At 47.1% G+C, this 15,485-nt stretch overlaps 1 protein-coding gene across 1 annotated transcript in view; it reads right to left on the reverse strand.

Annotated features, from left to right (window-relative positions):
- Positions 1-15,485, reverse strand: part of rg (A kinase anchor protein rugose) — a 157,525-nt gene that overhangs the window by 40,119 nt on the left and 101,921 nt on the right. Inside the window, exons 36-37 of the mRNA XM_046633230.2 lie at positions 15,184-15,458; positions 14,873-15,009 (exon numbers count right to left, since the gene is read on the reverse strand). Coding sequence (XP_046489186.1) covers positions 14,873-15,009; positions 15,184-15,458 — 412 coding nt within the window. The remainder of the gene's footprint in view (positions 1-14,872; positions 15,010-15,183; positions 15,459-15,485) is intronic.

The raw sequence follows: 15,485 nt of genomic DNA on the forward strand, positions 1-15,485 counted from the left end.
ACAGGAGCTTTTCATTTCCTGTTTGTCGTTCGAACACACTTTGTCGAAGGGTCTCTTCACGTTATTGGCCTTCTTTTGAAAAAAAGCACACACACACACACGCGAGCGCGCGCGGATCTCTTCATCTCCGTCATTAGAGGTAGCGAATCTCTGCAGCTACGCGGAACTCGTTCTTCCCACATCGCGGTGACATTTGCTTTTCGATTTGGTCGATTGCCCTGACGATACGAGAGCGAAACACGGCGATGGTGAATCTGCACGAACGAGTCGGGGGATGAAGTCATCACCGGCGGAGTAAGACCGGCAAAGCCCCCTGCCGTCCTTCCACCCTGCAGCTGCTCGCTCGGAAACAATCACATTATATTTTGTACATCAACCCACCCACCCTCCTCGAAAGCAAGCCCAGCCTGACCCGACCATGCCGCGCATTTCCCCCGTTGGCGTCAGGGACGCCAGACTAATGTAATGTAATGATTCCTTATTTATTTAACAGCGGGAGATCTTCTGGTTAATTCAAGAATCGGATTATGTCCTAATTAAGTCGGTTTTAAGACACCTTCTCTGGACGAGCCGAGGTATTACCAATTCGCTTCGTTACGAAAAATTCACGTACGGTGAAACGTCTCGCCTCGCTCAATCGATAATAATTGATGCGTTGCAGAAACTCTCGGTAACTTGAGATCTTTGTCTGACTTGGGGCGACAGTAGTGGGACCAAAGTTTTGACTCACTTGTTCAATTTGTAATAACATGTGACTACGAATGGTGAGAGGGGGTCGGTCAGGGGTCATTGGGATTCATATTATAAATGCATTAAATACTCTGGACTGACTTTGCCGCGTAGAGGGAGGAAGATGAGTCAGGGTTCTGGGATCATTGGGGTGGCAGGTGGCGCTAATTTCACGGACCGACGGCTGTGACGGATGCAGGGCGTCGCGACGTACCGAGTACCACCAAACCATTCCTTCCGCGCGAGCACTCGTCACACGTGATCGCTTCGCCGAGCACCGATGTCACGGCATGTTTTATGGGAAGCTGTGCGGTGGGTGTAGGAACGAGGATCGTGAAAGAGGCTGACGGAGAGTGAGGCGCATATTCGTCAACACGCGATTTGCCCGACGACGACGATGACGAAGATGAGATTCGCTATTCGGCAAAACGGACCCGGCAAAGAGTTTTTGACGGTTCTCACGGACTAGTAAATAATTATCGCGTGGGTGCTGGACGCGATGGCTACACCGTATCTTTATGTGTCTCTTATACCTATATATGAACTTCGGGGCTCGCGCGCGCGCGTGTGTCTCATTAGTGCTAATGAGTAATGAGCCGATGATTAGAGAAGGCGGGGCAGGGGCGTGGCGGGACCCTTGATCCTGCCGACAGAGTAAAAGCGAGGACGAAACTTCCGCGGTTTCGGACTACACTCTGCTGCAATTCTCGCTGGAATGGAAAGGGAAAGTAGGCCGTCCTTTTTGTCTCAACTTTTAGTTACACTGATTACTTACAAAGCAAGTACCTGCCATTTGCCAAATTACACCGTACGGATATCTTGTTAACGATGAAGTTTATGAAAGATCAATCGGAATGAAGCTTGGAGCTCGTACGAACACACCTTTGAAAAAGCATCCACCTACCAAAGTGTTTCTTCGTCACTTTTTCCCAGATGCTGGTAGTAAATAGTTTCAATTTTCAATGCGCCAACCAAAGACAAGCAGTTCAGATGCTCTTCCCGGCCTCACTTACACTGTGCCAAGTGAAGAGATGGTCAGAGGATACGAGGTGAAGGTCCGTGACGGATTCGGTAAAGATAAAAGAGGGATCGTTTGCTTAGCCGTGAATTCATTTTGAGCCCGAGGCGTCGGTTGGTGTCAGACAGCGGTCTCTCCAAAGAGTTTGGTGCTTTGATTAGGTCGTTAAATCTGCTAATGCACCAGCATAAAACCACTGATTTAACGAAGGACGTTGATTCGGACGCGGGCCTTTTCTAGACCGGATCTAGCCGTTGCCCGAACAACGCTCGAAAAAATCCTCTCGATACGAGGCTGACGAAATCGACGATCGAATTCCAGACGCTCAATCGAGGATCGGACGTCCTTATTCGATGAACGCTGCACACAAAGACGCATCGCTTCTTTCCCCGATATTCAACGACCGTAATTGATTTTGATCGATACTTAGAGTCCGGTGTCACGCGGCGTCTTGTTTAGGATGGCTCACGGGCTGTTTGGTGGTAAAAAGTTCATCCGATCGCAATCATCGATCACGAGGTGGCTTCGGCGATGGTCGATTACTTTTTGCCCAGTTCCTCTTACGCGCGGCATTTGACGGAGCTTCACCTGGCGTCGGTGGATCTCGGTCCATGGCCGCGTTAACGGCGAATGTTCGATGGTAAAAAAGCGCGCAACGCAAGATGGACGGTTGCGTGCGACTGCGGGAGCATCTCAGGATACGAACGAATGAAAAATCTATATTAATTGAAACAACCAAAAATGTATGCCCCAATTACACGCGGTTGTAAATACCGGAAAAATTCGGGGGAAATTTGGGACTCGATACAGTAACGACATAATAACGGATGAAAAGGTTGTTTGAAAGTTTTTGGTAAAGCTGAAAAGAAGAAGGCGGGCGTCCCGCGGTTAGTGTCAACGTTTGACTTTACGAGTTACGAGAGAGAACTGCCAACGAGGAGAATGGAAGAAAGGCCCATGAACGCGGGGGTCCGTGGGGCACAATGCCCACCCGTCGCGGGGCCCGGTCCTCAGACTCCCGGGCGGGAGGCGAAGATCCGTTCACGAAGTTCGTCAGCCAACTTTTTCCTCCCTATATTAAACGGTTCACTCCTATTCCAGCGGGTCGGATCGAGACTCGCGGAGAGGAAGAAGGACCGTTCAGCACCACGGATGCTCGTTCCTTCGAAGCGTTTGCAAGTTGTCGAGCACTCCGAAATGCCGGGGGAAAATTGAAACGGTGAACAAGGTCAGTTCCGAAAGGACCGATTCCGGAGCTCCGTCTTACGGGTTGTTCAAGCTCAAAGAAGAAGGTCCCTTCGAGGGACAAACGAATGCTGATGCTGCCCACTCCTTTTACTCCTTTGCCAGGAGTCTATGCACAGCTTCTTCGCGTCTGCAGCGAAGTTGCCGAGGATCATTGTGTCTTTGAAGAAGACCGACCACTGGGAATCGGGTAAGAGGAATCCGAGGCCTTGCCGGTTCGGATGGATAGTTGCAGGCTGTTGCTGGTCGGGTAACTTGATCGCGTTGTTCGCGCGACGGAGCACCTGATCCGTAGGGTGGAGGGACCGCAAACCGGCGACGAGGAGAGGATTCGTTCCATCGGGTCCCGGGTTGGGCTGCGGCGCGGCTGTTTTCCCGGAGGTATAATAAGCGTGAAGAAGATAGGGGAAGGAGATAAGCATAAAATGGTCTGGTTGCAGGTAGACCCGATCGCCGTACTACCACGCCGGCGAAGATGAGGAAGCCCTGGAACCAGGACGCCAGGTGACGGCGGCGCCTCGGCGCACATCCATCTTCGTGCCCTGCCTTCGAGTGCGCCGACTCGGCCTCCTGTCTCCGGGTCGGATGATGCGGTCCGGTCTTCGCCGGGCGAAGAGCCCACCGGAGGATAGCCCCGACTGGTTCCCGCGTTATTTATTGGTAGTCTTCGTTAGGCGCAGGCCGATCTCACTCCGGCAAGTCGCACCAGCCCGCCGCCTGGTTCGACCGGGTCTAGGAAAGGTTAGGGATGACCTGTCACGCGTCCCGACCGGCCCGTTATCTCACTCCACGCATTGTTTTAATCTACGTGGCGCTGTCTCGCCACTCCCGACCCACGTCCTTCGTCCTTCTCGCTCCACGTCGCGCGACGTCGTCTCCGTATCTTTCCACGCCAGATACCATCAAGGGTCACCTTCGTGCGGAGGAGGTATAGACCGAGAACCAAGGCGAGAGGAAATTCTCTAACACAGAGATCGAGAAAGTTGACGTTTTACCCACATTCTCGTCGCCTTTCGTCGATCCCCGTGGCGACAATGTGGCAAACCAATCCCAATCATGACGAATACCATTAGCCTCTGGTTAACTATGGTTACCGCCAGTTTAACGGTTCTTGGGTCCAAGTTACTCGAAACGATCATCAACGAAATTTTTCAATCTATGCCTGGGGATAAGTCCGAAAACAAATACTCGGAGGCACAAAAGTTGAGCGGGTGAGTATAGGCGTGTCCGTAATTAGGAACGGCGGCGCAGGTGCGGGTTCGAGAGTACGGACGGTGTATAGTGCACGAGCTATTAACGCAGTGGGTAAAGTGAGAGAGAAGTGGGAATAGGTAACAGCTGCGGGAACCGGACGATAAAGGCGACATTGCTGGCGCTCCCCTGATCTTGGGGATTGAACCGCGACCGTATGGGCAAGATGGCTGTTTCGAGTGTGCGGCTCGGTGTCTTGATATTCCACGTGTATAATATTGCCGCACGCGCTTTTTCACACGGAGAGCGGGATACAATTACATTACAGGTGTCTTCGCGGCATAGAACCGAAAGAGAAACCGAGAAAGTAGAAAAGGACAAAGACGAGGGACGGATCATCGGGTTGGTGGTTTTTGAGACCCCGCGTCGCCTAAATCATCCTTGCTTCAAGAAGAGTTTTTAATCACTCGACACTTTTACACACCTCCTATAAAACAATGAATATGCTAGCGATAAAGAGATTTGTTTAATTTATGTTTTTCGTTGTTCTTTTTTGTTTTGTTTTTTTTTTGTACTCTTTTCTTGTGTTTTTGTGTGTTCTTTTGTAGCCAGAGATATGCAGATAAAGAGAGCTGCCGTCCTGCAGCCGGGGTCGTATATCAATTTTACTGCGACGCGACGTTGTCCTGCGGTGTTCCCGCGAGCTTCTTTGGTACGGTCTTCAGCGTCAGGCCCAGGACTCGACCACCGCGCCTCGACGCATCTCCGATCCCGCGTTCTCCAAGAAACACTCTCCGCATTCGTTTTGACTGGTAGTTTAATTAGATCAGCGTCAGACTCGGCCCGGTCAAAAGAGCGTCAACGCCGACAAGAAGCGGGCCTGAGCTTCACCGGGGCCACGACCTCCTGGTACAGAGGCGCCAGTGATAGCCGGGAAGATAGCTAGACTCGGCCGCTCCTAAAGCACGAGGATTCGAGATATATATATATATATACATATGCATACACGTGCATACGTAGGAAGGCGGTGTCTGAGGCCGCAGGGGGCGCCGGCGCCGGCACGTAAAATCTCTGCGTTATGGGGCCTACTCGGGGTCCGTCGGGCCCCAGCCCCCCACCACGACTCGAGCAAACCCTCCTCAAAACCTCGGATGGTCTTTGTTTTAACTTAAAGGCACGCCAACGATCTGTCCAATGATAAATGGAGGAACCAGCTCCCCCCGCGAGTCCAGAAACGGGAATCGGGCCCGATCGCCGGACGCGAACAACGTTCCATCGGCGAAGCCCGGGAAATTTAAAGGACGGGTTTGCTTCCAGCGTTTCCGCGATTCCAACGGAATAACGCTGATAAATCCCAGCAACCCGCGGATGGAAAACGATCCTACGATTTTTTTCTGAACCTGCACAGTTTTCAACGGAGCTATGTTTATAGCCGGCGTAGGTGAGCCACACGGAGACCGTCGGTCGGGCTGTGTTGGTGGGCATAATTGAATGTTTTGTATAATTAACCTGCGCCATAACTCAGCGGCCGTTGCGCCTCTAGCCGCGGGGCCAAGCCCGCTTCCCTGCATGTTCCTTTATTTTGCCTCCCTCGCCGAGCCTTTCGACCGACTGGCGTGTCCGTATGTTCCGCACACTTCCACTCGCACGGTTGTGTCTGTAGTTTATGCCCATTACGGCGGACACGTAGAGTACGGAGCCTGAGCCACGTAATTAGGCAAAATGCGGGTCAATCGACGCGCTATTCAGTGCCGGAGTGCTGGACGGGTTGCGGAATTTCAATGGCGAAACGTGATTTCTCGTTATTTTCTTCGTCCTCCGGATATCCGAGATGAGGGGAGACATTTACACCGGGAAACGGGTAGACAGAAAAATAATATCCCTCCTTGGTGCTGTTCTTCGTTGTTAATTAAAATACAGGATAGCGGCGATATTCACAATTACAGAAAGCGTTACGGAGAACATTGTTAAACGATAATAAACGTATGATAAAATACTCGTACGAGGTCAAGTCGATCGTAAATCTCACTCCGGAATTGGGAAATACCTGGTCGCTGTTAATGAGCTTCGAGCAAGTGAAGGCACTGGGCCCCAGTTTTAGTACGGAGGGACAATTTGGGCCTCAGAGGTGATCCCGAGCTCGTTGCTGGTTGAAAATCGGATCCGAGCCTCTAATTCAAAGGGGTTTTAACAAGCGGTTAATCATTCCCACGAGACTTCGGTCAAAGCAAGAAGCTCGCGTCAGTTGAGCCCCTCTCATTCGAACCCTTCTAGGACCCAAAGAAGGCCCTAGAGTCAAACTGGGCCTGACCTCATCCCACCCACAAACCGGCACCCTGAATGGTCATCCTAAACGATTTTCTACGGGACACTGTAGTCGCTCGGCTACCGTAATTCATCCTCATATTGTATCTATTATAGGCTTGTTGGTATAATAATACTTGGTAGCTGCCCGACGGATTATCATGCCCACTTTATTAGGTTCGAGGTTCCTCAATTCGAACCCTCTCCTTAAAACCGCTGAACACCTTGTCGTTGTTCACACTTATCCTGGGAAACTGAAAACTGTTCAGTATATATAGCTCGATTTTGTCAAGCGACATAAAACGATTGGCGGTAGTTGATGGATAGAAATTCGTCACAATGGACAAACGCCAATCGTAGATCTACTATTACTCACACTCACAGTTAAAATGCGTTTAATCATTGCTGAATTTCATTACCAATACCATTTTATCCAAATTCGGATATGTATTTTGTTCATCAGTGTTTCACGCATCAAGTCTGACAATTCTAAGGAGATAAAGTATGTATTTATTACGGATCCTTTAATCGGTCATTTAAATAGATATATTTTAGCGAAGAATAGCCGGGAAGACCAGTAACCTGTTGGAAAATCATACCCTTGTCGAAATAATCACTAAATTATAGGATACCGGTACGAGGTATAGTTTTAACTAGGACCCGGTAGAAATTTAGCGCCTACGTTTGACCCTGCCAAGGTTTATGTAAATCCTCTTTGAAGGAAACTGAACCTAGAAATCTTGAGCCAACCCTCCAACATTTAAAAATTTCAGAACAAACCCTACGTTGAATCTCCAACTCCTAAAAATTAAAGTACCAAACCCTAATTTGACACTCTCTGTAGACGATGCGAGAACTTACTTTACTGTCATTAATCCCTACGTAAGGTTTAAATTAGGCGCTAAATTTCGACTCGAGGAGCCTCTCCGCAACATGCGGTCTCCCATTTTTTTTACTCCTATCTCTCGGACTCATCGACACTTTTCTTTTCGACATACCTGCTTTCCAACTCTCGTCTGCGTCAGTTAGATCCATCAAACCGTAGCCATGATCCTTACTAAAAGTCACGTCTTTTAAATTTACGTCCAAAGTGTTTAGAGTAAAATTCAGTGCCATTTTCGCCATTAGTTCGCAATCAGTTGTACTTTGCAAGCCAGTACAACGAAAAAAAAAAAAAACAGCTTTTGCATCGACTAAGAATCGAATGACGAATTTTTGCCGTTAAATTTTCTTTTTTTCTGTTCGCCCTCAAGTAAATATCGCGTGGCACTCACCGCGCGAAACGATAGCATCGTTTTACTCGCTGCGGTTGTTTTTTTTTATTCTTTTTTTTTTTTTTTTATAAATGGTAGAGCACGCGAACGGCCAAACGAGAGCTTGTATACCCGGTGAAAAAAACATGTAGAACGTTATTCAAATGTGCAACGCGCGATGCGAGCTGGACTTTTGTTGCCTGCGTAGCCCCGAGCCCCGAGTCTTGACTTCTGACTCCTGACTCCTGCGAGATCTTCGGCCTAATAACTTACAGAGAGTGGATACTTTAATTATAGGCTAGACCCATACGTTTACCGAGTCGAGAGTCAGGGAGAGGAATGAACGAGAGCCTTCAGTCCGCGGTGAGGGCTCTTCTGACCAGAACCGTACGTGATGAGGACTACCGTCGACTTCGGGAACGAAAGACGCCATCGGATCACCGTTTCGAATTTTTCGGATCTTTTTACCTTCGCTGGTTTGACGCGCGTGCGCTCGAGAAAGAGTTAGAACAGATGTAATATACATGAGAATCTTTTATGGGGAAAGCTTTACGCTGTTCAACATTGTTGCTCTTATCGATCATCCGAGGAATTTTCTCTGCATAATTTGACTTGTTCGTGAGTGAATGTATTACTTTTCTTTTTCTTATTTACAACGAATTTACATTAGGAGGTAAATGACACGTTATACAACACCGTGTCGAAACCAACAAGACGGGGAGTATATTTGGACTCAAAATTTTTTCAGTGATCCGAAATCATGAATCACATTTCATGGGGAATGTCTCGATAAGTTCCATCATTCTTATTCACACCGGCAGTTAATTCTATTTTATAAAAATGTAAAATTGCGAGATTGGGATTCTTAGTTAAATTTTCAATGAAAAAAGGAAAAGGTTTTCATAAATCATTGCAAATTTTAGTCCCTGACTCGCAACCCGGAGAGTTTCATCTCGAAATTCCGTCTCGTTAAATATATATAAACCGTAAACCTGACGCACTGATATTTTTCAATCGACTTCAAAACTTGACGAATATCCTTTCGAATCTGTAAACGGTACAACGTGACTGAATCATTGAAAAATTAGTGTCGATTAAACGGTAAAAATTTCACGCGCCAATTATCGAGCTCCATACGCGCCAGTGTATCTAATAACAACGACTGGATCCGGTAAAAAACACGGACGTTCAACAATTCCGAGAGTCTACACGCGAAACCGAGGTGTAGAAAAGCATGACGAAAATCGCGATGCACGAACCTCGGGTATCGAATCCCGCTGCCCTGCTTGTTAGGCAGGATGTTTCGTGTATCTGGAAGGTGAGGTTTATCCCTAATAAATTGTTTTTTAAAATTTTTTCCGGCTGTATCCTCCGGGCCAATAAATATCGCATCCGTGGCTGAGAGGACGTAGGAGAAAAGAAGCGGGATCCGGCGCAGGGGAGGGGCGCTACTTATGCCGTCAGCGGTAATGACGGGGTGTGTTTGGGTTGTTTGCTTAGGGAACAGATTAGTGAATGAATCCACAGGTGGGCGCCATCCGTCACGCGGAGGATCGCCTGCTCGCCGGTCGTCGGGCCGACCGATCGTCGACCGGTCGGATACCCGCCTCTCGTCTCCTCTCCTCTCCGCGTTTCAACGTCGTTCCACACTCGAGACCGGCGCGCCAGGTCGCGCGCCTTGGAGTGTGGGCCTTCCCCTGGGTGCCAAATGGCCAAGTTAATAACGGGCGCCCGGCGGACATCGGCCCCTCGATGTCCGAGGACTCCAACGGCCAAGAGCCATCTTCGGCAGCTGCTGACAGCCACGACTACTCGATGCCGGACAGTTGCCTACCACTAGCGTATCTATCATCGCCTCTTTCACGGGGCCTAATTGCTGGATACAGTTAATAATCGTCGGCTCATACCGAACGGCCACTGCTCGCGCGAAAAGGGAAAATAATCTACCAATTACGAGGCTACAGCCACCCGAACTGAGAGTTCGTTAATCGGTCTGCACCTTTCGCTGCTCGCAGCATTACATTTTCCAGCATTTTGGTGCGGTCGAAGATTTTCTAGAGGTTTATGTATAAGAAGAAACCTCCGAAAGCGATGAAACGAATTGAGCCTACAAATTCGGGAAAAAGCGTAAACCCCAAGTTTTATAATTGGTGAAAAAAAACCTACATCCAATTTTTTTCCCAGCCTCGGCGGTAATGAGAGGATCTCACCGACGTTACCCTAAAAACATATACCAAGAAAAAAAAAAAAAAAAAGGAGCGTTTGGCACGAACCGGAACGGACCCGAGCGTCGCTTTATGACCGTTCCTAGATAGGAAGGGTGTGGACGGTAGATGAAGACTGAGGTCCGAAGGAACTCTTCCCGGTTATCAAAAACAAGTGTAAGAAAATAAGACCATTTGGCAAAATAGTTTTTTGCAGGTAGATGGCGGTTAGTAGCACCTCTTGAAGTCCTCGGATGAGGGGAGGAGGGCAGGCCGAGGTACGGATATGATGAAGTACCCCGAAGATTGGCGGACCACCGGAGCGATGCCTGGGCTAATAGCAGTGATCAGCGTTGTTGGTCCAGCCTGGTTCTGCCTCGTCCTGCTCCTCCTTTCCTCCCACGGAACGGTGAGACCTGCATCGTCTTCGCCAGCGCCCGGATTGATGGATGTTTACCGGACTAACCGCCTAGTCGGTGCCTCCTCCGCCCGCAGGATCTCGTGCCCGAAGGGTTAAGACCCCGGCATTGTTTGGTCCCCGTGTTATTGAGCCGCTTTCGCACGTCGGTGGATAAATCCGAGCGTTTAATCCGGTACTCGAGGTTTTCGGTCCGGCTGACTCATTCCTCTTCGTCGTTAAATCCGTTTATGCCGTTTCACCGAATTTTCAAGCGGACATCGAAACCAGAGAAATCTTGGAAGAAAAACAACGAGACTTGACGGTGTGTCCTTTGAAATTTATTTACGATATGCTCGACGAGTTTTAGGATATAACCGCACGCGGATCTCGTGAACGCCGGGGAGAAGTCTGCGCAATAAAACGATCAGCCCCGGGTACATAACTGCGGCAGCATTTAAAATTCCCGTGTGTTTAAACCGTAGGCATGTATGATCCTTCTTCGCGTATTATTATATTCAGCAGCGATGGTTGTATGCGGGGGGGGGAACCAGCGTATGTGTGATGGGTGCAAGGATTGGCTCTGCCGCAGACTTTCAGACAGAGTAATTATAGTTGCATTATTATAACGTCACTGGCAATACATCATCCACGGTATCATACATATATTCATGCCTGCGCATAAGTATACATGACCGTGATAAGAGGAAGGGCGACTTTAATTATACGCACGTATTTATATTATACATACGTATACTATGCGTGCACTTATTCGCTCAAAATTTATACGATTAGTATATTATTTATTAGAATGTTTGAAAACAATATTATAATACGATGATAATTTTTCCGTTACAGGATCCCGTTCCCTGTAATATTATTCATATATATTCGAAAGAAAAATCTTTCAATTAAATATTCTATCCACACGAAACTAATAATTTACGTTCACTTTCGTAACGTCGATTGAAAAATTCTGCTGTCGATGCTGCCCTTTTTTTTTTTTTTTTCATTGTTGCAACGAATATTTTTACTGCCCGCAGAACATCGTTAATGGTAATTAATAAAAATAATTAATCCGAATATTTTCAACGAGTTAGTTTACACGATTATCGAGTAAAATTGTGTACAACAATTTAATACAAGAAATACAGTGAAAGGTCGACTTGGCGTAGGTATATTACGAATATGAATCTGTAATCGAATATGGCGAAGAGATGTAGGAAAGAATGTTTATTTCAATATTCAGCGGGGGTTCATGGCCCGGACCAAGGAGTGTTTCTCAGTCTCCGATACACGCGAGCATGCCTATATACACGCATGTACCGGAACGTTGTGTTTGGTATGGTTCGGTATGGTTTAGGCGCCAACAGGTTTCGGAGGCAAATGCGGGTGGGCTGGTATGCCGGTTGCCGATCTGCCTCTCTCTTACCCGATCCCCAGGGAATCCGGCTTCCCCGGTCATCGGATTTAATTAATCAATCGAGTCGCGTAAGAATTTCATAACTTTCGTCAACGAATTCGACGAAGTTTTATACATTATCGACCGATAAGCCAAAGATCGAGTCCAGGTGTTTGAAGATTTGAAAAATTTTCAATTCGGCTCGACCTATTCCGTCTTCTTCGCATGCTGCATAGTGCCATGCACGAGATCAATTAATAATTCAAGCACGCTGTTAGATCGTCGGTCTATCGAGCGGCGCTGATCGTGAGGACGTGCGGTATACGTATAGTATGTATACACCGAGGAAGAAGTAAAGAGAGGAGAGGATATATCGTGTAAACGATAAATCACGATAAATACGTTTACCCAAGCCATTATATGTATAAAAGCCGGGGTAAGCCGAGAGAGAGAGGCACCGGTCAAACCTCAGCGGGGTGACCGCCGCCAGACGCCGATCGCGCTTCTTCTAGTCGACTTACAATCACTTAAGCAAACCTTTAACTACTACCTTCTTCCCGCGGCCCTCTGGCTTCTTCGAATTGATTTATGCCTCGCGATTTGTTATTATATACATCCACATTATGGCGGTGCGACGCGAATTATAAACTTTTTCCACCTCCTCTCATCTCTTTCCCGTACTCACTGAGGGCAAAAACCCGTCTCTCTTTCCGCAGACGCTTGTAATATGATTTCACGGAATTAAATATTGTTCTTAAGTGCTCATTGAATTCTAATCGCGTTTTTAATGGACGCGAACGATACCGATTCTTGTTGGTTTATTCTTATTTCTTAATATTTATTATTATTATTTTATTTTTTTTAATTTTAATCGTTTATATTTTTTATCCGGTTCGATAACACTGTAAGAATAATCGGCCCATTACGTCACCGTTCATTGATTGGCCTCCGATGTTTCTCTGTAGCTTCAATACTGGTTCCAATACATCACTCTCTTGACTCGAGTGCCGATGTAATAGAAAGTCTTAAAACAACCCACGATCATTTGTATCGCGGTTGATTTCTAATGAGGAATTATTATGCCGACGGAATTATTTAACAGGCGGCATTTGTTTTCAGCTGCTTATAATACAGGCACCTATACGCATCTTCCGTCTTCCTCGCTCGAATTGTTTTTTTTTTTTTTTTCTTTTATCTTTACCTCATCAATATTCCCCCGAGGAGATTCACCGATCAAAGGAAGCGACCGCAATGAAATAAACAATTACAACAAATATCGCGCGCAAGTATAATCCCCATGGATCCATAAATTGAAATTCAAGGCACGTCTTAGTTGTAGAAGATAGACATAAAAAAAGAAACATTGCGCATATTCCGAAGATTTCACACGCAGGAAAAGGATTTGATTCGCAATAAAGCGGTGCATTCCAGAGAATATCGCACAGCCGGAACCAAGAGAGAGGAGGAGAGAGAGAGAAAGAGAGAGAGAGAGAGGCGCGGGTAGTCGTCTCTGAGAAAAAGTTTGAAAAAACCCGGAGGAAGAGAGAAGGCAGGAGTAGATAGATATCGGGCCCCACGGGGGGCTCATAATTGCCGACCCTGAAGAGCAGCAGCCCCATGGGGCCCACCTCTGTTTGTTTTATTCCGTAGTTAAACAAACCCGAGAGATCTACGGGCAATATATGATAATCGTCCGTCCCCACCAGAACTACGATCTTGGGACCCCGCTTTGCCCGCTGCCACCGCAGCGTCTCCCTTCCTATAAGAAGAAGATGAAGAAGAAGAAGCCTTTCTTCTCCCATTACAGATATTGATAGACAAGAACGCGGCGCCTGTTCAACTCACGAGCGAGCGGAGTCGGTGCTGCAGGAAGCTTTTGCCACGTCTCATCACTTATGGATCGCATTTATTCAAATTCCGTTCCCCGTTCCTCTGTGATTAATATTCCTCGTTATACGAAATCGGCTACCATATGCACCGAACGTGGCGGAGACTCGTTGCTGCGCAGTTATGAACCTGGTAGAATTTTCAAACTCAGTGTAGATAACCGGATACTGTATCTTTGCAAAAATTAGTCTGCCAAGTTTTTCTACCATCCCTTTTTCTAGGTGTATCTATAGAAATTATTCATCTTTGGAAGAATTTCGCTATGTAGCGGGTGGAAGTAGCATGAGATTGTTTGGAAGGCTCGACAATCAATCTTGAAGGAGGTCATTCGGTTTGAGGTTTCTGACCGATGAAGAAGTCGGGCTACCGAATCGTGGGATATTGGGCGGTTCAAAACCCGTGTAGAAAAGAATCGCAAGTCATTCCATGGGTCTTGACGATTCTTTTAACGTAGTGGCGGCTCCAACAGCAATCGGACGGATCGCTCGAACGAAGACGTGGATCTAGGTTTAAGTGTACACAAGCCTCAGACTTGGAGGAAAAAACATTAATAGGCAGACACTGACCCGGGTCAACGGTCGTCAAGCTAATTGGGCCACATTTCACGGTAATTACGTATCGTATACACATTTTTTTTCCTTTCGAATTTTTTGTACCTTTTCTCGGACTTCTCACATGTGCCTGAAACTCTGCGTCTAATTCATCGATGGTAAACAGTGAGCGCGATTTCACTCCACTAGTTAACGAATTTAGATGCTCAATATTGTCCATTTGTTCGTTCATTTTACGTGTTTACGAATATAGTGAGAACTTAAACCGTCGATTTGACTCCGGAGTGTAAGTGCGCGGTGAGTATCGAAGCTCAGAAAACGACTTTATCGCGCTAGGCGAGAAGCGCGACCGTATTTCAACTAGATAAGTTAACTCGAGGCAACAGGTCGTTCCAAATGCATCTCTAATAGGCGCTATCTAAATGAGCTGAAAACGAGGTGAGTAATTAATTATCTAGATTACTCGAGGTGGATACATGTATAGCAGTCGGGCTGGACGGTTCCTGGAACGACCGAATGCGCCCGTTTGCCGCAGGTGAGCCGCAATTGCGCGATAACGTTCCAGCCGGTTGACGAAAATCTATCAACGCGACGTTGAAACTCGAGACTTCGCCCCTTGCCAACAAATTCAATTGCTCTAACGGCTATTCGCTGTATGTATCCATATATATTATGTAAAAAAAAAACTCACCTCAGTGTCGATCTTCTTTATTTCGGGGTCGTCCTCGTCCACCTCGAAGTATAATTCCGTAGATGTGACAGAGATGATACCCGGCGCCACAATTCCTGGTGCTATCAGTTTGCCCTTCGTGCTAATGTTCACTGGGCCTGTGAATGACGTTGAAATATTTATAAAGTTTGTACCGAATAGCGTTGGTGAATATTTTCACTAAAAAATTTGATTACGATATAAAACTTGCACCGTTATGCAAAATACACAACTAATTGGAATAAATTCAATTATAACTGAACCGTCAGTCTGTTTCACTGAAGTCAACTTACCCGTAAGATCATTGTCAAGGTCCCTGTCGTCCGAGAGTAATTCACTGTCGTCCATGAGGTCTGCAGATTGTATTTGCTGCTGATGAGCTCGTGAAGCAGCGAGATGAGCATGGAATTCTTCTCGAGCTTGAAGAATCGCGTCTTCAGGTGCACCGTGTTCGAGGGCTGCCTTGAGAGTGGCTTCAGGATGACTAGAGCCTAGCGGATTGTGCACGAAACGTTTTCGCCTCCGTGCATCATCCTCCCAAGCATCTAGTTTCCAGAATTCTGCCATCCTGATGACGATGAGCGAATAAATAAGG

Source organism: Neodiprion pinetum, chromosome 6 (assembly GCF_021155775.2).
Source record: "Neodiprion pinetum isolate iyNeoPine1 chromosome 6, iyNeoPine1.2, whole genome shotgun sequence".
NCBI classification, from domain to species: Eukaryota; Metazoa; Arthropoda; class Insecta; order Hymenoptera; family Diprionidae; genus Neodiprion; species Neodiprion pinetum.